This window comes from Ambystoma mexicanum, chromosome 10 (genome assembly GCF_040938575.1).
Source record: "Ambystoma mexicanum isolate Mex_15411 chromosome 10, UKY_AmexF1_1, whole genome shotgun sequence".
NCBI classification, from domain to species: domain Eukaryota; kingdom Metazoa; phylum Chordata; class Amphibia; order Caudata; family Ambystomatidae; genus Ambystoma; species Ambystoma mexicanum.
In genome coordinates this window covers 917,965,032-917,992,200 of record NC_090932.1, presented here as the reverse complement: position 1 = coordinate 917,992,200, position 27,169 = coordinate 917,965,032, and the positions used below count along the sequence as shown (strand labels likewise).

General features: G+C 44.6%; 1 protein-coding gene across 4 annotated transcripts in view; it reads left to right on the top strand.

The window, feature by feature from the left end:
- The window catches only part of TTC14 (tetratricopeptide repeat domain 14), a 252,101-nt gene that overhangs the window by 71,052 nt on the left and 153,880 nt on the right, over positions 1–27,169 (top strand). For 3 of the 4 annotated variants that reach the window (XM_069618671.1, XM_069618670.1, XM_069618673.1), the window contains exons 6-7: positions 4,064–4,219; positions 18,171–18,242. In XM_069618671.1, coding sequence (XP_069474772.1) covers positions 4,064–4,219; positions 18,171–18,242 — 228 coding nt within the window. The remainder of the gene's footprint in view (positions 1–4,063; positions 4,220–18,170; positions 18,243–27,169) is intronic. The other variant, XM_069618672.1, reaches the window with a different exon arrangement.

Genomic DNA, 27,169 nt, shown 5'->3' with positions numbered 1-27,169 from the left:
CCCACCAGCCCAAGGGGAGAAGTCGTCTTTGCAGGGCTTCTCTTGTCGATCAGAATCTAGAGCTTCAGCAATGCAGCAGGGCTTCACCGGGCAAACCAACGTTCCAGGAGTTACAGCCAGCTTCTCTTCCAAGTTCTTCTTAAGATTCCTTCGTCCAGTGCTCAACTCTTCCTTCCAAGCAAAAGACCTTGCCTTTTATGCAGGTTTCTCCCATTCATTTGCAGCTTAGCTGTCACTCACACAGCAGGGATGTCTGTAATCCAAGGACTGTCAGCTGGCCAATCACTTTTGGGTGCATTGCTGTAACCAAGGTGACTAAGCACAGGTAGTTTCGGGAACCTCTCTCGCATCCTGCCCTGCCAGACACTCTGGAGCCAGAGGCGGCCTTCAGCAGCGACCCCTGCTAAAGACAAAACGAACAAAGGGACCAAACCTGGTTTGGCACGCAGAGTAAATCTCAAGAAGGACCTTTACAATAACTAGAACAAAAATGAATGGGTTGGAAAACAATCTTATTATGTATCCTCCTCCCTTCTATTTTCATTCCCAAGAAAGCAAATATAAGTGGATAGAATCACACTCGGAGAATTTCAAAAAGTTTTATATTTGAAAAGATTTTTGAATTTCTATTTTTACGTAATGAACATCACATCAAAGACAAAACCCATAAGCAAACACAATTTGCATGGTCAGAGCAAAACAGAAACCTGTATTCACAGGGTAATATAGTTAGACAAACATTGATGCAATTACTACTGTCGCTACTGCACGTATATGACAGGCGTCAAACACAAAGTGAACAAATAAACTAAAACAAATCAATCGTACAACTTTCTAAAGAACACTATTTATTTATGTCACGCCTAAACCCAATAAGTTTTGAGCCTCCCCTTATCAAATTTCTCCTTTCCTGTTACAGCTTTCCCCCTTTCCTGTTACAGCTTTCCCTGAACATCCTGACCACACAGTTTTCCCTTCGTCCTGATGAAGGCCCTAGGAAGAAATGGCCCACCTTGCCCGTTATAGGGCTGAAACACCTGGTGTAGACGCTTTTGTAGCAAAAACACAAACCCTATCAATGTCAATTGTTTGTGTTCTTTAGAAAGTTGTACGATTTGTTTTAGTTTATTTGTTCACTTTGTGTTTGACGCCAGTCGTATACTTGCAGTAGTGTGATTCTATACACTTATATTTGCTGTTTGGGAATGAAAATTGAAGGGAGGTGGATACATAGTAAGATTGTTTTCCAACCCATTCATTTTTGTTCTAGTAACTTTAGCCTTCCTGGGCAGTATAGGGTTGCTTCCACCAGGAGCCCTTTGATATTATTTAGGACCTTTACAATAAGAAATGGCGAAAAAAGACGACCGGGGCCATTTTGACAAAATGGACACCCATGGGTGCAATACTGCAGCTGCTGTAAAAAAGCAGTGGTATGAAAAATAAACCACTGCCACCAGCCATTAATTGAAGAAAGGGTAACATAAAAATGTTACATGGGAAAGTTAACAAAGGGGATACTAAGTAACCCCTCCAGCACTCTATGTAAGATAGTGTGTGCTGGGTCTACAAAGTTAGAAAAAGTAAGTAAAATCAATTTCACTTTACTGCTCTTGGAAATAGTAGTTCATCCAAGAGAAGGTATTTAAACCTTTGAGAAATCCAAAGGACCTCTCTGTGACACTGCACTGAGGGTGCTGTCACAATGTAAAACGATGTCTATGGAGTTTGTCAGACTCCAAAACCAAAAGTAACACAGTGTTCAAATCAAAGAAAAATACATGGAGAGTGGGGGAAAAAGGTCTCACTCACTCCAGGATAAAAATTAAGTCCTAAAGTCCAGAAAAAGAGCTGGGGGTCTCTAAGGTAGAAGGGAATTGGCACATTTCTGAGAATTCTCCCTAACACTACCCAAGGCTGAATCCTCAGCTACAGTATAGCACCCATGGGTGACCATTGTGTATAGCACCCATGGGTGACCATTGTGTCAAAATGGCCCGGTCTTTTTTCGCCATTTCTTGCTTATGAGGTCTTGCTTGGGTTTTACTCTGTGCGCCAAACCAGGTCTGCGCCCTTTGTTGGTTTTGCCTTTGGGGGGGCTTCAGTACTGAAACCTGCCTCTGGCTCCAGTGTGTCTAGAAGTAAGGGGAAACTCCCCTGTCCTTTTACTCCTTGGTTACCTGAATGCACCCAGTCCTGATTGGCTGGCTGGCCGTCCTTGCAGGACAGCCACCCTGCTTTGTGACTGACAGCTAGGCTGTGCATGAATGGGAGGAACCTGCTTAAAAAGGCGAGGCTTCTTGGACTGAAGATAGTCGACCACTGGAAGAAACATCTGATGAAGGAATCCTGAAGAGAAGCTTGCCGCATCCGCTTGGACTGTTGAACTGCCCGGTGAAACTCCTTTTCCTAATCAACAAGAGAAGTTCCGGAAGGGACGGCTTCTTCCCTTGGGTTAGTCGGACCAACTAACCCTGAGATGAACTTTGCTGGAAGACCTTTCTGAACTGGCTGTACTTCTTTGCTGCTGCTGGAAACAAGTGCCAGAGGTTGAGAAATCCATAGTCGAGTGCAACGTTTGTAAGCCGGCCAAAAGCTCCAGGAAGATTCTGAGGACCCTCCCGAAGCAGGATGACCCAAGCTCGAGCCACCTCACCAGAATGCTGGACTCTGGGAGTGAAGGAAGCCCAACCGGTGTTAAGATCCGCAGTGATGCTACTAAGCGAGCGCTGAAACTGCAAAGTGCCGCTGGTCCGAAGAACGCCAGTAGCTGCCACCAACCTTTGAATTGCTGTGCAGGAGTCTTCCAGACGGCCTCCCTCTTGTCCCCACGAATGAGGCCCAGGAAAACAGGATCTGCATCCCTGCAACCAGACAGAAGCCAGCTGGATTCTCCTCTTCTAAACATTGGTACTGTTCTGACTTCAGGGTACTTACCTCTTTGTCTATAGCTTGCTCTTCTCAGTTGAGTTTGGTAGTAGCTGCTTTTCTAGAGTTGATTGTAGCTCGAACTTGCACAAGTGTAACCGCTTGTGGCCCAACAGTGCTTTTCTTCAACAAACTCTCTAACTTTGTGCAAGACTTCTTGCCATCTAAGAAGTGCCTCCACTCCATACACTTTGCTCCAATTGACTTTGGCTGTCCTGGACCCCTGCAGACTCTTCTATTCCATTGACTTTGATTCTTACTGTCACTCATAGGTGATATATTGGTTTCTAACTAATATTGCTGTGAAAGGTTTTTATCTAGACTTCATTGGAAGATTTAAGAAAGTGCTCACATGCTCCGAGAACCTGTTTAACCTTTTTCCTTCCTTTAACCTTTCCTTTCTAATAACCTCAGAATTTACCAAGTACAAAAGTGATATATAAATGCCAATACTGTCCCAGTTAGTGAAGTCACCTCAGGGTGTAGGAAGTGTGTATGAAGCATCTCTAACAAGTATCTACTTGCTTGACTTGATTCTGAAAAAATATTTTGAAGTGTATTTTTATTGTTTCACATTGCCCTTTTTAAAGGATGCTTATTTAAAACTTCCAGTTAAATAAATAATTATTTTGCTAGAAAACCTTGAGTGGAAGTGTTATTTGGATGCTTGTATTTTTGGATTTCGATGCTACAGCGCATATTTACCCCTCGTGAGATGAGTTTGGCTGCTCAGTCACGCCACCAGCTTGTGTTGTACAGACCTATAACAATAGGTGGGTTACCTAATACCAAGGGGGCAAGGGTTACTACATCAACTCTTGCCTAACACACACACTGACCGTTAGCAGGTAGGGCTAGATGTGAAGGTTACATTTAATTACGCCAAGCACTCCATTTCCTTTCCCGGCAGGAAATGCTATTTGACATTGAGATGTCACCTTTGTACATTCAACGTTAATCAAATGCTGAAAGCTCCTAGACGCATAGTTGTATGTGGTGCAAATGAGCACAGTGCTGGTGCATTTGTCTCAGCTACAATCAAAATAAGTTGTTAATGTTTCACTGTTTCTAAACAATATTTTTATGCTAAACAAAGAGAATAATGTATCATATTGTATTATTTCTTTTTAAAAAGGCAAAGCATTGTTATGTCTAGTAGCGCGTCACAGACGTATGAAAAGGTTTTGCATCAATCACCAGGGTTTGTCAATCCATCGACAGTTGAGGTCCTGTTGGACAAGCTGGGAATCAATGAATCAAATCCACCATCTTTAATGAGATGCCTGCAGAGGTAATTCTATATTGGTGATGTGTTTTTTCTTTTTTTGCTCTTGAATAGTGTACATTGTATTGTTGCTTGCACTGTAATTGTAATGCATATGTTGTATTTTGTATCAGACGTAATGGGTTCTTAGCCCATTACAATTTAAAATGAAACTATAATCCATTATAGGTAGTAGTTGCAATGTGGAACCCTACAAATTTAATAACAAATCAGAAATCCTAAGATGCCAATTCCCCATGGACATTTTTATCAATAGTTTTTAGGTAAACTGGTACCCACTGCCAGAGCAGAGGGGTTGGCAAGTGTTAGATTGGTTTATCAAGTGAGAAAGGATTTTCAAGAGTGATAGAATGCTAGCTATCCATGTGACTTTGTGTTTCTTGAAGCAGTGAGGGAACTCTGGGTGTAGCAGTGTGATAGACTTAGAATTATATGTTAGATCTGCAGTACCTGCATGATTCGGCACCTAGGTCGAGGATAGCCTGAACATTTAGCACAATAAAATAGAGTTGCACTGTTTCCTAAATATAGCAAGCGGTCATTGTTCTTTGTTAGAAGTTAGTTACTTCAGTCTTGGGAATGCATTCTCTTCCCTAATCAACACATTTATTTGGTGGAACTCATTTAGTCTCGATAAGCTATGGCCCGTTTGTTTTAAAAGAGATTAGAGAACTAGGTTATGCCCGTGTGTTCGTAATGTGGGTCTTGAGGAAAGCAAGTACACTTTTTATAGGTCTCTTTCCCCCCAAAATATTAAGCTTCGGTGGACAGTACTGCCTCACCACTGTTAACCGAGAAACGTGGTATCCCTGCATTTTATGAAAAAAAGTCGTAACCTGTGAGTCACAGTAAAGCCCCTGTCCTAGTTTGCTCCTTCTCTCATAGTTCACTAACCTCTTTTCACAATGAGTCCACATCCAGGGTCTTGGAGGTGATGTAACTCCATGGGTGTCCCCCCTGGCGGTCCCTAAAAGACATAAGTTCCTGTTTGCCAAGTATGTTACCCTGATCCTTCTGTGAAGTCAGTTGCTGGTGGCATGCATTTTTTATTACACTTCCTTGTGCTGAGGGTTGGCAGCAGCAGGTTGGTGAGGTCACAACAGAGCTCTGAGCATGCCAGCAAAGCTTTGTGGGTCGAGGCAGGAAGGGCACTGTACAAAGGCGTTCCTGTTCCAGGCAAGTGCAGGCCACATTTCAGACCTGGCAATGATCACAACCATGGACCCGTGTTTGACGCAGAGCAGAATTTCAGGCAAGTTGGTCTCACTAGTACAGAGGAGGAAGGCACCCAGTTTGTCTTCCAGTCGATTCCGAAGGCAGAGGGATGAAACTTGGTGGATGGTTCTGCCAGTGCTGATCGCAACAGCAGGCCTTAGACAGGTCTTTTGGCAGTCCATTGGCTTCTGATGCTTGAATCGTGTGGTCGAAGAGTGGCTCCAGGCCCTTTTTTATCCAAGTTTTGGTCCGAGTATTGCCCCAACCCACCTATGCAAGAAACCTGCAACATCTAAACATGTGGGGGCTGCCCAATCGGGGATATGTTTCCTTCTTACATTGTGATCAGCAACAAGGGTATACTGTGGCTGAAGTGTGGATTGGGAATAGACTGTCTCAAAACCCTGTCCATCAATTCACACAGTCAAAGCAGTGACCGGAAGCCCTGAGCTGGACTGCTGCAAAAGGGCATGGCTTTATTTGACAATTTCTGACCTGAGAAGTAAGCAAGATGGTCAACAAAGATGGCACAAAGAACTTTACTCATGTCATAAGGAACAACTATTTTGAGTATTTGGTACTCAAAAAGGCATTATTGGAGTAAATAATAAAGGTTCACCGTCGTGCACGGGGGGGGGGAGATGAAATATGGTTCACTGTCACCAGCCTTTTTGTTACTGTTATGCAAGATTGGATGCAGTAGCCCTGTGGGAGACTACACCAGCCTTGTCCTCTTGGTAATAGGTAACCCACCTATTGGTAGAGTGCCTGAGCAGCCATACTTATCTCAAGATGTCTAAATGTGAGCAGTAGAGCGGTAACGCAGAGATTCACAACTACAAGTATACAAAAAACACTCATTGTTTTCTAGTAAAATAATTATTTATTTTACGGTCAGTTTTAAATAAGCCTTCTTTAGAAAGGGCAATATGCAACAATAAAAATACACTTCACAACACTTGCTCAGATTTAAGATAAGCAAGTAGATACCCCTTTGGGATGCATTATACACTTCCTCCACCCTGAGGTGACTTCAATTGCTAGGACAATGTTTGGTATCAATATATCACTTTTTACACTTAATGCAATTCTGAGGTTGTGGGAAGGAAAAGGTTAGGGAAGGAAAAGGTTAACAGATTCTCATAACATGTGAATTCTTTTCAATCTCCCAATGAAGTCTAGATTAGACCTTTCCCAGCAATACAAGTTAAACTTATGTACCACCTATGAGGGACAGTTGGAACCAAAGTCAATGGGTCAGAAGAGTCTGCAGGGAGCCAGGACAGCCAAAGTCAATTTGAACTATGTCTCTGGATCTGAGACACTTCTTTAGATAGCACAAAAGCCTTGCACAACGTTTTAGAGAGTTTGTAGTAAAAAGAATCGCTGTTTGGCCACAAGCTGTAATGCTTGTGAAGGGCAGAGCTGAAATCGCCTCTGCAAAAAGCAGCTACTGCAAGTCTCCAGTGAGAACAAGCAAGCTACAGACACAAGGTAGTACCCCTTAGTCAAGACAGTACCTTAGGTTGGAAGAAGGCGGTCCAGCTGGCATCTGTTCCTGTTGCAGTCCTGCAGATCAGGGTTCCTGGGCCTCAGTCGTGATGAAAAGAGGGAGGCTGTCTGGGGACTCCTGCACTGCGGTTTGAAGGTTGGCGGCAGCTACGGCTCTTTCAATTCAGCAGCACTTCGCAGTTTCAGCTACCGGTCAATAGCACCACTGCGGTTCTTGGACACTTGATGGGCTCTCCTCACGTCTGGAGTACAGCACTCTGGTGAGGTGGCTCAGGATTGGGTAGTCCTGCTTCAGGAGTGTCCAGGGGATCTTCCTGGAGCTCTGGTCAGGCTTAAAGACGATGCACTCGATTCTGGTTTTCCTGACCCCTGGCACTCAGTTCCAGCAGCAGAAAAGGAGTACAGCCAGCAGGGAGAGGTTTTCCAGCAAAGGTTGTCTTTGGGTTGGTCCCGCCAACCCCAGAGAAGTCGTCCGTTCTGGGCTACTCTAGTCGATCCGGAATTGGAGCTTCAGCACTGCAGCAGGGCTTCACCAGGCACTTCAAGGGTTCCAGGAAGTTACAGCAAGCTTCTCTTCCAGTTTCTTTGGTTGGATATTTCTTCCAGTGGCCGACTCTGCTTTCTGTTCAAGAGACCTCACCTTTTATGCAGGTTTATCCCATTCATACACAGCCTAGCTGTCACTCACACTGCAGGGTGGCTTTCCTGCAAGGACAACCAGCCAGCCAATCAGCACTGGGTGCATTCAGGTAACCAAGGAGACTAAGGACCGGGTGTTTCGGGCACCTCCCTCGCTTCCTGCCCTGCTAGACACACTCGAGCCAGAGGCGGGTTTCAGCACTGAAGCCTGCCAAAGGCAAAGCGAACAAAAAGGTTAAACCTGGTTTGGCACGCATAGTAAAACCCAAAAGAGACCCTGCAAGCAAGAAATGGTGAAAAAAGAACCGGGCCATTTTGACAAAATGGGCACCCATGGGTGTAATACTACAGGTGAGGGTTCAGCCTGTGGTAAAAACACACAATGGTAGGAAAATTAAACCACTGCCACCAGCCATTTATAAGTTGTGAGTGTTACATAAAAAATGTTACATGAGTAAGTAGACAAAGGGGCTAACACCCCAGTACTCCACATAGGATGGTGTGTGCTGGCTCTACAGAGAGAAAAGGTAAGTAAAGTCAATTTCACTTTACTACTCTTGGAAACAGTAGTTTATCCAGGAGAAGGTATTTAAACCTTATGAGAAATCCAAGGGACTTCTCTGTGGCACTGCACTGTAGGTGCTGTGTGTCACAATACAAAAGTAGATGCCTACAGAGTTTGTCAGACTCCAAAAACAAAGGATACAGAATCCAAATCGGATCAAAAATCCCATTGAAGGATGCTTGTACTACACCAGAAAAATAAAGGAAGACCCATATTCTACACTAGCTGCAGTGGGGTCTGACAATGCTCCCCAAACGAAATAAGAGAAGCCGGTGAGAGGAAAAAGGGACCCACTTTAACACCAAAATCACTAAGGATCCAGACAGAAAGATATCCAATGGAGGAAAGTTGGAAAAAAAAGAAAATGTTCTTGATACTAATGAATATACAGACTAAACTCTACTAAGGATCCCTAACCTTGCATCTCTGAACACCAAAACATCCACAACACTTAGAAGCCAGACAAATGATTGCTTTACAAATGCCACATAAAATCAGTTTAATTAATTTCACTTATTATATAAGGGTATATATTGAGTGCACACCTAGCTTTGGGAAACAGAGCGCTTTACAAATCATAGTAGGAAGTACATACAGGGGGAAGCAGGGATGCAAAGGAGTGGGGAGCGAACTATGGTGTGAGGGGGTAGAGTGCGCAATTTGGCAGCAAGAGCTCTTCAAGCAACTAGTAGAGAAAACCGGGTGGAGCAAATAGCTCAATTCTGGGCTAGTTGGGGGGTTTTTGTGGATCTAGGGTTTAGGGACAGGCCATTCATTGAAGAGTAGGGTCTTGAGCTCTGTCCTGAAATGTAGACCCTAAAGGGAGAGTCTTGTGTCGACGGGAGGAGGCTCCTGCAAAGAAGGCTTGCCTTCTGGTTCTTTCCTTCCTGCATCAGTGGCGCTCAATCTGCACATGCCTTTGCCTCTGGTAGATCGTAGGCCTCTGCGGATGCTGAGCTTCTCAGTGATGTATGTTAGGTATGTTTTTCTAAAGTCCAACTAGTGTGGGACTTCATAAGACTTATCTCTTGGTATTGGGGACCCACCTCTTAATATAGGCCTGTACTACACAAGTCGGTAGAGTGACTGAGCATCCAGGCTTATCTTGGGTGGGAGTAACGTGAGCTGCAGAGCAGTACACTGAAATCGGTAAACCTAGGGATCCAAGTAAACACTTACTCACATAAAGTTATATTAAGATCTATTTATATATACACAAGTCACACAAGCAAATCTAAAATGCAGCAACTAACAATAAAATTCACTGTGAAATGGTATTAAGTTATATAAGAAACAATAATGCAGGTGAGAATATGTGTCTATGCTTTACATGTCCAGCACACAGAATGATGTCAATAAAGATCCGTATAAGCACTTATATGTATCACCTTTACAAAATTGGGATGGGAGAGAAAGTTTTTCAGAGCTAAGCAGAGCACACTTTAGCAACTGTTAATAACAAGTATACTCTCCCAGAGGGATATAGGCAGTCTGTTTCCTAGCAATAAAAGTGTGTTGGGTAAGATTTGCACAGAACTGGTAAATCTTCCATTCCTGGTTCAACCCCAGAACCTTTTGCTTTACTAGTGTGATTTTTCCATAATACCTCAGTGAGTGGGAATCTTTTTCCACACTCACATAATCTTTAACTCTTTTTATGGGTGTCATTTTTAATACTCTCCATAGTGTCTTTTTAAAGTTATCCTCTTTAACAACTTGTTGGCAATAAGTGCCTGTTGTTGCTCGGTTGCCTTAGGGGCTCCCCTATTAACTTACTTTTGCTAACCTTGAGAAAACTACAGTTCCCAAGGGTAGAAAGGATCTTTGCATCCCTTTTACATTTTATTTAATGAACCAGCACACCCCACCTTATGGGGAGTGCTGGGGAGATGCAATGTATCCCCTTTCACATAAAAACTGTAACAATTCTGTTACAGTGACAAGCTTACCTTCAATGGCTTGTGGCAGTGATTTGTATTAATGTGGTGCACCTTAAACGCAGGCTGTTTTCACAGCTGCAGTAAAAGGACCAAAGGGTGTCCATTTTTACCAAAATGGCCCCTGTCTTCTTTTTTTGCCATTTTAGTGTTTCCTGTCATTTCATGTTCCTTCCCCTGACATCCAGGGTGGGAAATTCCTTTGTGTGATTTTTGTCTTCGGCAGGAGTCCCCTGGACTGGGGCTGGCTGTCCTGATTGGACAACCAGAACGCTCCTTCTTGTAAAATGCAGGGAGAGAAGGCAGAGGTTGTGCTGTCCTGATAAATACTGCGAACCTGGAAGCTGAAGATACGTCAACCACTGGAACTTAAAACTTAAGAGGAAGATGAAGGAAAAGCGGCTGAGACGATTTCCAGCGACCAGAGAGCCTGCTGTGTAACCGGAGCCTGCTGTAGCCCTTCCTTCCAATTGACCTGGGGACTCTGAAAACGATGACCCCGACCCAGATCCTGGTGATACCCACTAGACTCAAGACGACCTGCATTTTGAGCCCTCCCACGCATTGCCGCGACCTTGCGTTGTTGCAATACCCCAATACCCTGGGACCACAAGCCATCATGCGGTGCACAGTCTTCTGTATCTCGCTGAAACTTCGTGGGCATCCTGGTGGGTCTCCAGAGACACGAATAGAGTCCAAAAAGTCCCCTCACGAGTGCTGGACCTTTAAAACGACGAGAATGGAACCATGATTTTCTGTCTTCTGTGCTCCTTGAAAAGGTGCCAGAACCGCATTCAGCCACTAGGGAAACCTTGCCTAGAGCCTTCTTTATCGATCCCTGTCCCTTCTGAGATCTTGTTTTCAGTCTCCACGACAAGGAATCCATTGACAAGGTATTTGGCTGCAGACCCTGAAGTTCTCCTGCTGCAAAATCTTCTTCAATGCTGAGGTACTGTGTTGGCTTGGGTATGTACTTACCTTAAGCCTGTTAGGATTTCTGTGTAGCTGTCGGTTGATTTCTATGATGGGAAGGCCTCTCATCCAGTGCACCCAGTCCCACTGCTAGAATCCTGCTAGGGGGTCTTATGTGAAGCCCCTGGACCCTCTTCTAACTCTAAAGTGAAGTACTCACCTGTTTGCCCAGTTTCCCTAAGGAATTCTGACTTTTGCTACTAAAGAACCTATTCTGACACTGCCTGTTGGTCATTAGTCTAGTGATCCCCCCCCAACCCCACTTCTGCCACTGAGAACACTCATGCTGCAAGAATAAGGGAAATACTTTCAAGGGATTGAGACTTCTGCCTAGAAAAGAAAATAAGTGTTTAAAAGTGACTTACTTGTAAATAGTTGGTTGGTAACTGTAATTCTAAGAGTGAACAGTTATAAAAGTTCTTACTGATCTTGAATGTGTGATGCGCTACTCTTAAAAGTATGGTTAACATCTTTTCTTCCTTAGCCACTGTTTTGCCAGTCTAATAAAAAGTAGATGTGAAGGCATTTTACTCTCCTGGGATTAGGTTGTGCCTCTTCCCAAAAGTGAAGTGTTGGTTTCACCAGATTATTCCTGGAGGGTAATTGTATGAGTGTCCTCCAACTGTCGGTATCACCAGATTAGTCATTTGAGGATGATTGTCTGAGTGTCCCCCAACTGGTTCTTGCTTCCCCTGACTTACTGCTAGCCTGTCCAGAATAAGTCTGCATTAGGTTGTTGGCTACCTAGAATAACTAGGAAAAGAGAGTATCCACGGGCTGTGGATCACTCGCGTCCCCTGCACACTCAGGTTAATGCCAGAGGCAATCAATTGGTCAAAATAGTAGTTGTGTAATATTCATGGAGTACAAACTCCATATTTGATTGAATGAATAGAGTTGAAAATAATATTTTGGAGAAAGTACATCAGTTTTTTAAAGTTTTAATGTTAATTTAACTCAGTAATTGTTATTGACAACATATATACATAATAGTATCTTAGTCCTGCTAGACCAAACCTTTAGGTAATAAAGTCACTTGATTCCAAATTTCAACATACAAATGTCTATTTTATTAGTGCATGCCAGTCTGTATTCAGCAATAGTACCAATTGTTGATCTTCATATAGATACATGTCATACTCCAAACAATGTGATCATAATGGATACAGTAGAGGCCTAGCTACTGTGTAGATGGCTCAACGCGTTTCGGGAAGTACTTTCCCTTCTTCAGGAGCAAAAAATTCAATATTCTAAACTGTCAAGTTCATGTGTTCACAATCTAATTCTTCACGGTAATCTGCTACCCACTCTCATTGGTGCCCCATGGGTTTTTGCTTGTTTGAGATGTAAATCATCAGTAAGTTATCCCCTTGTTATAGATGGAGTCTTCCCGGATATCTTCAGAGTTTTTCTCCAGCTGATAATTCTCAGTCGTGGTACATCTAGGGCATGGGTGCACAACATACGGCCCGCGGGCCAGTTGCGGCCCGCCATGCCCTTTTGACCGGTCCGCGAGGCACAAAGACTTTCCTAATGGAGGGCGGCCCGCGCGGCCGCCCTCCATTAGGAAAGTCTTTGTTGACTTCCGGGCCGGTGAAAACACTGGCCCTCATTGGCTCAGCACACACACACACCCATCACGTCGCTCCTACGAGCCACGTAATGCGTGTGTGCTGCACCAATGGAGGGCCAGCACTACGGCTGGCGTGGTCCATAAGGCTTGATGCCGGAAGGCATTTCAGCCTTGGACCATGCCAGCCGTAGTGAGATTCCAGCGACTTCCAGCTTACCTGCCTTCCAGCACGTCTCCGGTAAGTGGTCTGTTTGTGTTTGTGTGTCGGGTTTGTTTTGCTTTATGTTTGTGTGTATGAATGTTTGTGTTTGAGTGTATTTTGTGTGTATGTTGAGATGCGGGGGTGGGAGGGGTGTCGGATGTGTATGAATGTTTGTGTTTGAATGTATTTTGTGTGTATGTTGAGATGCGGGGGTGGGGGGGTGTGTCGGATGTGTATGAATGTTTGTATTTGAATGTATTTTGTGTGTATGTTGAGATGTGGGGGGGTGTGAATGTTTGTATTTGAATGTATTTTGTGTGTATGTTGAGATGTGGGGGTGGGGGGCTGTGTCGGATGTGTATGAATGTTTGTGTTTGAATGTATTTTGAGTGTATGTTGAGGGGTGGGGGTGGGGGGCTGTGTCGGATGTGTATGAATGTTTGTGTTTGAATGTATTTTGTGTGTATGTTGAGATGCGGGGGTGGGGGGGTGTGTCGGATGTGTATGAATGTTTGTGTTTGTATTTTGTGTGTATGTTGAGATGCGGGGGTGGGGGGGGTGTCGGATGTGTATGAATGTTTGTGTTTGAATGTATTTTGAGTGTATGTTGAGGTGGGGGGGTGTGTCGGATGTGTATGAATGTTTGTGTTTGAATGTATTTTGAGTGTATGTTGAGATGCGGGGGTGGGGGTGTGTGTCGGATGTGTATGAATGTGTTTGAATGTATTTTGTGTGTATGTTGAGATGCAGGGGTGGGGGGTGTCGGATGTGTATGAATGTTTGTATTTGAATGTATTTTGTGTGTATGTTGAGATGTGGGGGGGTGTGAATGTTTGTATTTGAATGTATTTTGTGTGTATGTTGAGATGTGGGGGTGGCGGGGTGTGTCGGATGTGTATGAATGTTTGTGTTTGAATGTATTTTGAGTGTATGTTGAGATGCGGGGGGTGTGAATGTTTGTATTTGAATGTATTTTGTGTGTATATGTTGAGATGTGGGGGTCGGGGGGTGTCGGATGTGTGTCGGATGTGTATGAATGTTTTGATTTGAATGTTTTTTGTGTGCTGATTTGGGGGGGTGGGGGGTTCGGGTCTGTATGGGTGCATGTGTGTGTGTGGGCATAGTGTTTGGTTGGCGGTGAGAGACAGGGGGCATAGTGTTTGCTTGGGGGGTGAGAGACAGGGGGCATAGTGTTTGGTTGGAGGTGGGAGCCATGGGGCATAGTGTTGGTTGGGGGTTAGGGGGGTGAGGGGGCCATGGGGCATAGTGTTTGGTTGGGGGTGAAGGGGCCATGGGGCATAGTGTTTGGTTGGTGGTGAGAGACAGGGGGCATAGTGTTTGCTTGGGGGGTGAGGGACAGGGGGCATAGTGTTTGGTTGGAGGTGGGAGCCATGGGGCATAGTGTTTGGTTGGGGGTGAGGGGGCCATGGGGCATAGTGTTTGGTTGGGGGTGAGGGGGCCATGGGGCATAGTGTTTGGTTGGGGGTGAGGGACAGGGGGCATAGTGTTTGCTTGGGGGTGAGGGACAGGGGGCATAGTGTTTGCTTGGGGGTGAGGGACAGGGGGCATAGTGTTTGGTTGGGGGTGGGGGCCATGGGGCATAGTGTTTGGTTGGGGGTGGGGGCCATGGGGCATAGTGTTTGGTTCGGGGTGAGGGGCCCATGGGGCATAGTGTTTGGTTGGGGGTGAGGGGGACATGGGGCATAGTGTTTGGTTGGGGGTGAGGGGGCCATGGGGCATAGTGTTTGGTTGGGGGTGAGGGGGCCATGGGGCATAGTGTTTGGTTGGGGATGGGAGCCATGGGGCATAGTGTTGCACTCCAAGAGTGAACTCCATAATAAAGCTAAAACAGGCACAGTTAGGAGATGTACATCCTTTGCTTTTTTGAGGAAACCTGACTCAACGAAGGCCATACTCCTCTTGGGTAACCCAAACAGCAAACTATAGCAGTCCAAAATAACGGAATGTCCAATCAAGGGTCAATAAAATATATATAATTTAATTAAACAGACGATATACAATAACTAAATCGAAATAAATGATGGCAATGGAAAATGTGTAGTGCAAAATGTAAGTTTGAAATGCAATAAAAATCGTTACCCCTCAAAAACATATCTTTTTCCATGTGTTTAATACAAATTGGGGGTTGAAAAAGCCTCCTGACATGTCCCGCCTACCGCCCCGCCCACTTTTACTTTTCGGCCCACTATAGCCCTCATGTAAGGTATTTTCGGCCATCTGTCAAAATCAGTTGTGCACCCCTGATCTAGGGTCATGTTCAGAATGATGTCCTCATAGAAATTGTGCTGGTTATACCATCTTACCCTTCACACAGGAGGGACGCTTTAATATTGATGACCATCAAGGGATCTGGTTCGGTATTACATGTAGCAGTGCATGTGGGAATGCAGCACTCGCGGTCGTTTCCTTGCAGATCGAGTTACCTGGTAAGGTTTCCAGCACGTAATTTACTGGAACTGATTCCCACATGCACTGCTGCATGTAATACCGAACCAGATCCCTTGATGGTCATCAATATTAAAGCGCCCCTCCTGTATGAAGGGGAAGATGATATAACCAGCACAATTTCAATGAGGACATCATTCTGAACATGACCCTAGATGTACCACGACTGGGAGAATTGTCAGCTGGAGAAAAACTCTGAAGATACCCGGGAAGACTCGCAAACGCGCAAAAACCCATGGGGCACCAATGAGACTGGGTAGCAGATTACCGTTAAGAATCAGATTGTGAACACATGAACTTGACAGTTTAGAATATTGAATTTTTTGCTCCTGAAGAAGGGAAAGTACTTCCCGAAACGCGTTGAGCCATCTACACAGTAGCTAGGCCTCTACTGTATCCATTATGATCACATTGTTTGGAGTATGACATGTATCTATATGAAGATCAACAATTGGTACTATTGCTGAATATAGACTGGCATGCACTAATAAAATAGACATTTGTATGTTGAAATTTGGAATCAAGTGATTATATTACCCAAAGGTTTGGTCTAGCAGGACTAAGAGATAATATTGTGTATATATGTTGTCAATAACAATTACTGAGTTAAATTAACCTTAAAACTTTAGAAAACTTTGATGTACTTTCTCCAAAATATTTTCAACTCTATTCATTCAATCAAATATGGAGTTTGTACTCCATGAATATTACACAACTACTATTTTGACCAATTGATTGCCTCTGGCATTTACCTTAGTGTGCAGGGGACGCTAGTGATCCACAGCCCGTGGACACTTTTCCTTGTTTTGCATCACCACCCAGTGTCAGGGTGGTGTCTTTCTCCTCTGCAACTTGATACATTTCTCTTCACAATTAGGTGTGCAGACTGTTTCCTTTTCCTTGTACCTAGAATAACTATTCAGTAAAGTGTAACATTGGGTTTTACTTTCCCCTTCATTGTGAGGTTAAAGTACGTGGGTTTTACTTATGATATGGCATTTATAACGCACCTATACACAAGTGTTTCAAGGCGCAACGAGGCAAGGGAGGGGGAACCGAGGGAAGACCGACCACAATCTTACTAGGCCAGGTGTCATTGAGATCGCGGAAGGGGGGGGGGGGGAGAAGTGCAGGGGGAGGGCACAGGGGAAAGTGCAGTACATGGGATAATAAATAACACGATAAATAACAGAACGGCCAGCTGGCGGCAAGTGCAGGCATAAGTGCTGTTGGGGGACTGTAGGGATACAGAAAACAGTCCCCAGGTGCAGGGGTTGCCAGGAACTTACCTTGTGTTAGCTGTGTGCCATCCAAAACAAGTTACAAGAGTTACTGCTTACCTTAATCTAGGGTTCCCTGATTTCAAAAGCATCTGTAATTGTAGGTTACATCCATAGGTTTTACTTACCTAGTATAACTGTGTTAGGACAAAAGTAGTTATAGGTTTTTACTGCACCTAGAATAAGTGTTGCACTATTCACCAAAAGTATATTGTCCAGTTGACTGATTAAATGATTAGTACTGAGAATCAATATACAACTGGAAGGGTCTACTGCCCTTGCATTACTGAATGTAATTGTAAAAAGTAACCATTGGTGTTTACTCCCCAAGAATAGGCTTGACCTATACTGAAGGTGTATGGAAAGGTTTTGACTTCCCTAGAACTACTGTTAGGTACTTCAAATAAGGTATATACGTGGGTCTGTGTACTTTCAAGTATAGTGTTGTGTTTTTATACTGTGATTTCCTATAATGTGTTAGTACTTACTCAACCCATAGATTTATCTGGGCCTACTTGTATTTAAATAAATCCTTTATTTTTACATGCATAGTTTTCAGTGTTTCTTTGGATCATTTGTATGATAATTTCACTTGTACTGATTCGACAACCCGAAGTTAGCCATATTAGGCCTCCATTCCTGCCCCTGGAGGTCCACACGGATCCCTGCAAAGTTTCAGCTGGATTTGATCTTCGGAAGACCATGCACTTAATAATACGGGTATGGGGATTCTGCAGCCCAGGAAAGTCACAGCAAGTCGGGGAATGGCCCAAAATAGAAAAGGTCTTGAGGCTAGTTGGGTCCCACCCGCCTAAGGGAAGAAGTCGTCCTTGACGGATCTTCCCTGTCGATATGAAAACTGGGTCAGCACAGCTGCAACGCTTCCCCGGTGCTTCTGCGGTCCTGGAAGGTGCTGCTGGCGTCTATGCTAGTCTTCTGCTTCAGATTCCTTGTTCAGTGGTCGACTCTACAGCTCGCACTACTCCCTCCTAAAATAAGCCTGGTTGCTCTGCCGCTCTACTGACTTGTGTAGTATAGTCCTATATTAAGAGTTGTGTCCCTAATACCAAGAGGTAAGTATTCTGATGACCCACACCAGTTGGACTTTAGAAAAACTTGCCTAACAATGTAGCTTGGGGACTTGAGGGTGACGGCCTTGTAGATGATGCCGCAGAATTTTAAGGTGATAAGTGCTTGGAGCAGTAAACCGTGCAGTTTGATGAGGGTCTGGGTGACTAATTTGCAGAGTTCTAATTTGCAGAGTTCTTTGAGTTGTGCTGAAGCATGGAGCAGTACACATCTCAGGACTTGCAGAGTGGTTGCTGGAAGGGCTTCCATTGGGACAAAGCCACCATCCAGGTGGCGAGTGCCATTGCTTGACAGCAGATCGGAAGTTGGTATGAAGGGCTTTCTTGCTGAGTTGGGTATTCTAAATCATCCCACAATGGCCTCCAATTAAACATATTGACAGTGATAAAAAAACAATTGTGTGAAACCTAATACTTGATTTAAAATGTACATTGCGTTTTTGCTGATGCATTAGTTGGCCGAACCTTGTGGCTCAGTGCAAACTAAAATCCTATGATTGTTTCACAGGCACCATTTCTCTGAGGAAGACTATGCAACCACAATAAGGAAGAAACAGTCGGCATTATGGGCATTAAAGTGGTACGTACTCTTTGAATCTTTTTCTGCAGAATGTGCACTAAAGCATGGTTTGTGTACGTTTCTCAATACAAAGTATATTGTAAATAGGCCAGTTATCCATTCATCCTATTGAATTCTTATAGTTCCAAATTCTTTTTCAGTTTGTGTATTGGTGCTGCCGTTTCCAAATTTAAATATTTTGGGTTGTGTAAATACCCAAGCCCTTAATAGGGTTTTCTTTTGCCATATCATTGAATCTATGAACTACTGCCAGTCACTGCAATAGCCTAGCTATTTATTGTGTAATCTTGTGCTCCATTGAAGAGTGAACATTTTAGTTATAGAAAAGGAGATCATGACCTTCAACGTCTTTGTGAAGTAAACTTCAATATAGTTTCTATCTCCTGCTGCTGCTTAATAAAATGTGGACAGCAGCATTTCAGGGGCTTGAGACTGTGAATAGATTTCTTTTGTCGCTAATCCAACAAAATGGCTTTTCTGTTGTCAACAATCAAACTATGCTGATGACCTTTGCATCGAGATGAGTGTTGGGTATGTTTTTCTAAAGTCGATTTGGCATTGGACTCTGACTGATCTCTTGGTTTTAGGCCCCAACTTGTAATATAGGCTTGAACGACCCTGATCTCTTGGTTTTAGGCCCCAACTTGTAATATAGGCTTGAACGACCCTGATCTCTTGGTTTTAGGCCCCAACTTGTAATATAGGCCTGAACGACCCAAGGTTGGTAGAGTGGCAGAGCAGACGGGCTTATGTTAGCAGGAGGAATGTGAGCTGTAAATCGGTACACAGAAATCGGAACATACACAGTTCCAAAGAATCACTTACCCACTTAGTTATATCAAAACAATCTATTTTATATATACACAAGACAAGTAATAACCAACGAAATACTGAATCAACTAGTGTTAGGGAGAATTCTCAAAAATGTGCCAATTCCCTTCACCTTAGAGACCCCCAGCAACTTTGCTGGATTTTGAGGACTTGATTTTTTTACATGCAGAGAGAGTGACCCTTTTTCCCACTCTCTCATGTGTTTTGATATGTGGTTTACCCTTGTGTTTTCTTGGTTATGGAGTCTAACCAACTCCATAGGCATAATCATTTTTAATTGTGTCACACAGCACCCTCCGTGCAGTGACACAGGGAAGCCCTTCAGGCTTTCCCAAGGATTAACTACCTTCTCTGGGATAAACTACTGTTTCCCAGAGTAAGTAAAGTGAAATTGACTTTACTAGTCTTTTAAATTCCTAGACCCTGCACACACTATCTTACAATGGAGTGCTGGAGGGGTTACTTAGTATCCCCAGTGTCTAGATACTCATGTAGCAGTCAAATGCTACCCTTTCCTCTCGGAATGACTGGTGGCAGTGGTTTTACAACGAACTACCATGATTTTTCCTGACTGCAAACTATTCGTAGCTCCGGTAACGTTAAATTGTGGGAGCCATGTTTTTCCAGATGGCGTCTGAGCCCCCTTTGTTAAAACAGGTCCTGGTCTTCTTTTTTCGCCATTTTGTTTTTGGAAAGGTACTTCTAGAGTTTTTTTCTGGGCGCCATTTGGTCCCTTTGTTCCATCGCCTTTGGCGGGCTTCAGGAGTGAAGACCGCCTCTGGCACCCGAGTATCTGGGGTGGGCAGGAAGTGAGGGAGGTGACCGAAACTTCCTGTGCTTAGTCTCCTAGGAGACCCAAATGCACTCTGTGGTGATTGGCTGGCTCACTGTCCGGCAAGGACCGCCACCCTGCTGGGTGAGTGACAGCTAGGCTGGAATGAATGGGAGAGAACTGAATAAAAGGCGGGTCTCTTGGCTTGGAAGGCAGAGTCGACCACTGGATGAAGGAACCCAAGAAGAGCTTGAAGAGGACGGCTGCTGCAACTCCTGGACCGTTGGTTTGCCTGGTGAAGCCCTGCTTCAGGTCCGAATCGCCAAAGCTCTAATCGTCAGAGAAGCCCTGCAAGGACGACTTCTCCCTTTGAGTTGGTGGGACCAATCAACTCCAAAGTAAGCCACCTAGATACCTATCTCGGAGCTGGTTGAATTTCCTCAAAGCTGCTGCAGGAAACTGTGGAACCAGGTAGAGGGGCACCAGTTTGTGTGCGTTGCTTACAGCCACCGGAATTGAAGTTTTGCCAGATTGCCAGCTTTTTGACCAGTCCCAGTGCAGTGCAGGAGTCCCCCGACGTCCTCCCTCTTGTCCCCATGACTGAAGCTCAGGAACAGCGAGATCTGCAGGAACTGCCAGGAACAGAAGCCTTCAGCTGCCTCTTTTTCTTCATTGTAAGGTACTGTGAAACAAGACTGAGAGAACTTACCTCTCGCAGTGAAAGTGCTTGAAACGTTTCCAACTCGCAGGCCTAATCAGCTTATGACCCAACTTATTCTTCTTTTTACAAACTACTTCTGAGAACTTTTGCAGAGACTTTACCGTTTACTTACCAGGACCGCTTTATCCTATCCAACACTTTAGCCCATTGACTTTGGCCTGATCTATTGATTTGAATTGACTCTTCTGGTGAACTCAGTCTTTGCACTGTCTAAGAATAATTGTAGTCTTTTATGTTCTGATAACTTTACCTTTTACCTGCCTTCTTTTAAGAGTGTATAGTACTGAAGTATATCTGTGTATGATTATTTAATTGCCTCCTTCTAATGTTTTATAACTGACTGGTAATTAAATAATAAATTATCCAAGAAACCTTGAGTGTAATATTTGAACACCTGTGATTGTAGACATCTGTGTAACATCGTTACTGCTCACATTCCCCTCTTGAGATAAGCCTGGCTGCTCAGCCCTGCTACCAAAACTGTGTAGTACAGACATATACCAAAGGTTGGTTTGCTGACACCTGTAGTCTTAGTTGTGTGTAGTGTTCCCAAAGGGTACTGCATGCAAAAATTCTGCCTAACACTGGTGGCAAGCGATGAGGATACGTTGTGGAGTTGTTACATTGAGAGTCTGCTTTACTTTTGTTCAAATAGTAACCTTCACAAGGCTAAGCACCACTAGAAAATCAATTGTAACATGCCAGATATGGATAACTTCAGACAGGAAGCCCTGATCATTTTAACAGTAGAGCAACTGAAAGAAATGTGTAAGGCCAGGAATCTCCCTGTTAAAGGAAAGGAAAAATGAATTGATTGAAAGATTGTTGAATCATCAAAACCTGAGTAGCATGCCTGTCACACCTGCTATCTCAGAAAATGTGGAAAATGTTGATGAGGATGATAATGATTCAGAGTCTAACTCTAATGTTATTGAAGAGTTAGAAGAGTCTCAGGATGTGAGCCCCTCTGTACCTCAACAAGCTCTTAGGCCTCAACCTTTAGCCACAGGGACCCTACCAGGTCCAGTACGGAGTCCAGAATGTGTCTCTCTTGAAAAAATGACTCTAGTTCGAGTTCAAAAGATTGCAACTCCAAGCTGAAAACAAACAGCATGATCTCAAACTAAAGGAAATGGAATTACAACATGCTCCTGAAATGAAGAAATTGTCTCTTGAAAATGTTTCTATCCCAGAGTCTTCTAGGTCTTCCAGTCCTAAGAGACCCTGCATGCCTAAGGACGCTGTGAGTATGTGTGAGGTTAAGATTGATATTTTGGATTGGTTGGGTGCTTTAGAGTATAACTGAGATTCGGGGTTTCACAGGGAATCGGTTGATTCCTTGGCTTTTGTCTAGGCTCACCCAGGTTGCAACTGATGCTGTAATGGAGGTGGGGGGAACTTGAAAGATTGGAGTATGACAATGTGAAGCTAGTTTTAATAGCTAGATTTGGGAAAACTCCTCCTCAGTACATTAAGAGGTTTAGGACCCTCAAAAAGACTGATGGTACCCCTTCGGCTACCTGGGTGTGTGAATGTTTGAAAAACGTAGGTGGCTGGGTTAAGGGTTACAGAGTGAGCTTGTTTGAAAGAATGAGAAATCTGTTTTTGTTGGAATCTATTTTTGATAGCTGGCTCAGCTTTCCTGAGCTGAGACAGCATTTGGCTGACTCTAAAGAGATTGATCCCAAGAAGCTAGCAAAAGCTGCTGACTTGTGGGTTGCCAACAGGGCTACTCACAATGATTCTGGGGCCACTCGTAAAAAGGATGAAGGGAAGCAGCAAAATAAAGATGACAAAGAGAATTATAAAACCTCCAATCCAAAAGAGGGCCACAAACAGAAAAAGGGTAAGCCACATGGGAAACCAGGTCCGTCTAGTGATACCACTGGTGCCACACCAGAATGAGGTCAGCAGAAGCCCCCATTTGTCAAAACATGTGGAAAATGTTATGCTTGTGGGTCAACTGACCATGTGAAAGGGGATCCCAGATGCAAGGGTAAACCTTCAGCGGTCCACACTGCCTCCTTAGCGTTCATCCCTGAGGGAGAAGTACATATGGCAAGTGGACATTTTCAATTATTGGCTGAAGACCCCATTGGGAGGTCTGCCAGTGTTTCTTTAGTGTCCCTGGGTCTGTGGGAACAACAGAATTTAGATTTCTATAATTCTATACCAGATTTCACAAAAGAATATTACAAGGACAGTGCACTTGTAAATGGTCAAGAGACCCCTGCCATTAGAGACACTGGGGCCAGCATTACAGTGGTGGATGAAACCTTTTTCAAACCTGAGGATGTTAAGGCACCCAAAGGCCTCACTAAGCTCGCTGGTAGCCCTGGCCAAATGCTTCCAAGACTACAGCTCTCATCCATTGCAACAATGACTGTAAGGATACCCGTCAGTGTACAAAGTGAGGTGCCTGGGAGAGTCATGTTGGGGAATGACTTAAAAGCTCTTGAGTAGTATCAAGCACCCCCAGGCCTCCCAGTAAAAGAAAACGGGAGCAGACAAGGAAGGCCCGAGAGCTCACCCTTGGCGACTCTCAAGAGTTTGTTAGAGGAGAACCTATAACACCCAGTCCACAGCAAATGACATCTTCTATTTCCAGGAAAAAGGAGACAAAGGGGAAACCCAAGGTCTCGGGCAACAAGAAAGATAGCACTCCTGTGCATCAAACCATGACATCCCCGAGAGGACAGTCCAAAGTCACACCTGTGACTACCCCACCAGCTGAGGCAGAGTGTGAGAAACAACCAGGAGAGGTTGAATCAGCTGCTGAAGATTCAGAGCTGGAAGAAGACCTTCCCCCTGTTGGAGATCTGGATCATAAAGACCATCCTGAGCTGCAGTCTTTACTGGCAGAAGGTGGCCCCTGTAGGGCAGACTTCAGCAGAGGTCAAAGAGAGTGTCCTACTCTTGAAGGACTTTGCCAACAGGCAGCGTCCCAGCTGGACGGGCAAGAGCCAGGGAAGCACAGGTTGTACTGGGAGGATGGCCTCTTCTAAGGTGAACCTACTGAGTCTATCCCAGGGGACTACAGAAGACTTCTAGTGCCTCAGGAGATAAGACACCAGTTTCTACAGTTAGCCCATGAGATTCCTTTGGCTGGTCACTTAAGCTTTAAGAAGACCAAGGGAAGTGTTTCTCTTTATACTGGCCTAATTTGGGGTCTGATGTACATACATTCTGTAGAAGCCGTCACACTTGTCAGACATCTGGCAAGGTCGGAGCCAAGAATGTGGCACCCTTGGTGCCCCTCCCAGTGGTAGGAGTTCCTTTTTAGAGGGTAGCCATCTACATTGTTGGTCCCTTAGACCCTCCAACATCTTCAGGCAACCGATTTATATTGGTTGTAGTAGACCATGCTACTAGGTATCCTGAAGCTATACCTAATGAAGACTGTTACTGCTCAGGCAGTAGCTAAGACCCTACTTGGTATTTTTACCAGGGTAGTTTGTCCTAAGGAAGTCCCCTCTGACAGGGGATCAAACCTTGTCCCACTAGATGCAGGCCATGTGGAAAAACTGTGAATTGACTTACAAGTTCTCAACTGCCTACCATCTTCAAACAAATGGGTTGGTAGAGAGGTTTAACCGAACTATGAAGAGCATGATGGGTGCTTTAGAGGAACCCCTTAGAAGAAAGTGGGACCTTCTACTGCTATGCCTTCTCTTTGCTTATAGAGAAGTCTCTCAGGAGGGAGTTTGCTTTAGTCCCTTTGAGCTCCTCTATGGTCCTCCAGTTAGAGGCCCCTTGGCCCTAATTAAGGAGGGTTGGAGAGTGTTCCTTCCCCCAAGCCATTGAGAGTCACTGACTATGTGTTAGGTCTCCGAAGGAGAATGACACACATGATGGCAGAAGCTTCTGATAACTTGAAAGCAGGTCAGGCTCTGGTGAAAAATTGGCATGACCAGAAGGCCAACATGGTTGAGTTTACTCAAGACCAGCTAGTTCTAGTTCTGGTACCTACAAGGCAGAGGGCCTTACAGGACAAATGGATGAGGCCCTTCAAGGTTGTGGGGAAACTGGAGGGGTCAATTATTTGGTGGATTTAGGCAATCCTAAGGAGGCCCCCAGGGTCTCTAGACCAGAACTGGGAGCTTTGCTTCTAGCCTCTGCTCAGGAGGAGAGTGAACCTCTACCTGGCCTACTCATGGGACAACCTTTAGATGGGAAGATAGGAGTTAATCACTCTTCTAATCTGACACTGGAACAACACGTGGAGTGCAAAGCTCTGTTAAATCAGTTTGCCCCTCTTTTTTCACTATCACCAGGCTTGACCCCTTGGTGCCATCATGAGATTCTCACTGGTGACTGTTTACCTGTTAAAAGCAAAGGTTACAGGATGTCAGACCATGTAAGAGCCCACATAAAAGGAAAAGGTCAACAAGATGCTTGCTCTTGGGGTAATAGAGCCATCTACAAGTCCATGGTCTAGTCCAGTTGTACTAGTGCCAAAGGCAGGATCCTAGGAGTTGAGATTCTGTGTGGACTATGGAGCCCTCAATGCAGTCACCAAGACTGATGCCCATCCTTTACCTAGGACAGATGAACTGGTGGATAAGCTTGCTTCAACCAACTACCTCAGTACATTTGACCGAACATCAGGCTATTGGCAAATAGCTCTGACAGACCATGCCAGGGAGAAAACTGCATTTTTCGACCCTAGCAGGCCTCTACCAGTTTAAGGATATGCCTTTTGGATTAAAAAATGCAGCTGCTACATTCCAAAGGATGGTGAATCGTGTTCTGAATGGGATGGAGGACTTCTGCATGACATACTTGGATGACATTGCAGTGTTCAGCCCTACTTGGAAAGATCATATTGACCACCTAGGTTATGTATTGCAGGCTCTTGAGCAGGCCCATCCGACCATAAAGGCAAGTAAATGTCAAATTGGTCAGAGCAAAGTGGTCTATTTTGGACATGAGGTAGGAGGAGGAGAAATAAGGCCATTGCCTAGAAAAGTACAAGAATGGGCCACCCCTACTACTAAAACCCAAGTGAGAACCTTCCTAAGTCTCACTGGTTACTATAGGAAGTTCATTGAGAACTATGGGTCCATAGATTCTCCCTTGAATGTGATCTCCTCACCCAAATTCCCCAAGAAAGTCCGGTGGAATGAGGAGTGCACTACGGCATTTGAAGGACTTAAGAAAGCCCTTTAAGCACCATTCTTACGACCTGACTACAGCCAAACCTTCATTGTACAGACAGATGCTTCCAATACAGGTATAGGTGCAGTTCTGAGTCAGCTGGATGAGAAAAGCAGGGAACACCCAATCTGCTTCATCAGCAGGAAGCTGAAGGAACCTGAGACAAGGTGGACAACCATAGAACGTGAGTGTTTTGTCATTGTGTGGTCTCTGCAGAAGTTTAGACCATACTTGTATGGATCTACTTTTGTGATGCAGACATTCCACCAACCCTTGAGATGGTCAATGCAGATGAAGGGGGAAGATCCTAAAGTTCTAAAATGGTCAATCGGCCTACAGGGGTTTGATTTTTACCATTGAACACAGGTCAGGGTGTAATCACCAAAATGCTGATGGTCTCTCCAGAATGTATGACCGACTGGAGTAAGGAAATTCATGCAGGGGTTGATTAAATCCTCCTGTCCTTTAGTCTGGGGTGGACGAGTGTTGGGGCGAATTCTCAAATATTTGCTAATTCCCTTCACCTTAGAGACCCCCAGCAACCTTGCTGGATTTTGAGGACTTGATTTTTTTACCTGGAGAGTGACCTTTTTTCCCACTCTAACCAACTCCATAGGCATCATCTTTTGCAATTGTGTCACACAGCACCCTCAGTGCAGTGACGCAGGGAAGCCTTTCGGCTTTCCCAAGGTTTAACTACATTCTCTGGGATAAACTGTTTCCCAGAGTAAGTAAAGTGAAATTGACTTTACTAGTCTTTTAAATTCCTAGACCCAGCACACACTATCTTACAATAGAGTGCTGGAGGGGTTACTTAGTATCCCCCATGTCTAGATACTCATGTAGCAGTCAAATGCTACCCTTTCCTCTCAGAATGGCTGATGGCAGTGGTTTTACAACAAACTACCATGATTTTTCCCGACTGTGAACCATTCGTAGCTCTGGTAATGTTAAATCGCAGAAGCCATGTTTTTCAAGATGGCGTCGGAGCCCCCTTGGTTAAAACGGGTCCCGGTCTTCTTTTTTCGCCATTTCTTTTTGGAAAAGTCCACCTAGAGTTTTTCTCTGCGTGCCAAACCAGGTTTGGTCTCTTTGTTCATCGCCCTTGGCGGGCTTCAGGAGTGAAGACCGCCTCTGGCGTCCGAGTGCCTCGGGTGGGCAGGAAGTGAGGGAGGTGCCTGAAACTCCCTGTGCTTGGTCTCCTAGGAGACCCAAATGCACTCTGTGGTGATTGGCTGGCTGACTGTCCGGCAAGGACAGCCACCTTGCTCGGTGAGTGACAGCAAGGCTGGAATGATAGGGAGAGAACTGAATAAAAGGCTTTTTGGCTTGGAAGGCAGAGCTGATCACTGGACGAAGGAAACTAAGAAGAGCTTGAAGAGGACGGCTGCTGCAACTCCTGGACGTTTGGTTTGCCCGGTGAAGCCCTGCTGCTGTGCTGAAACT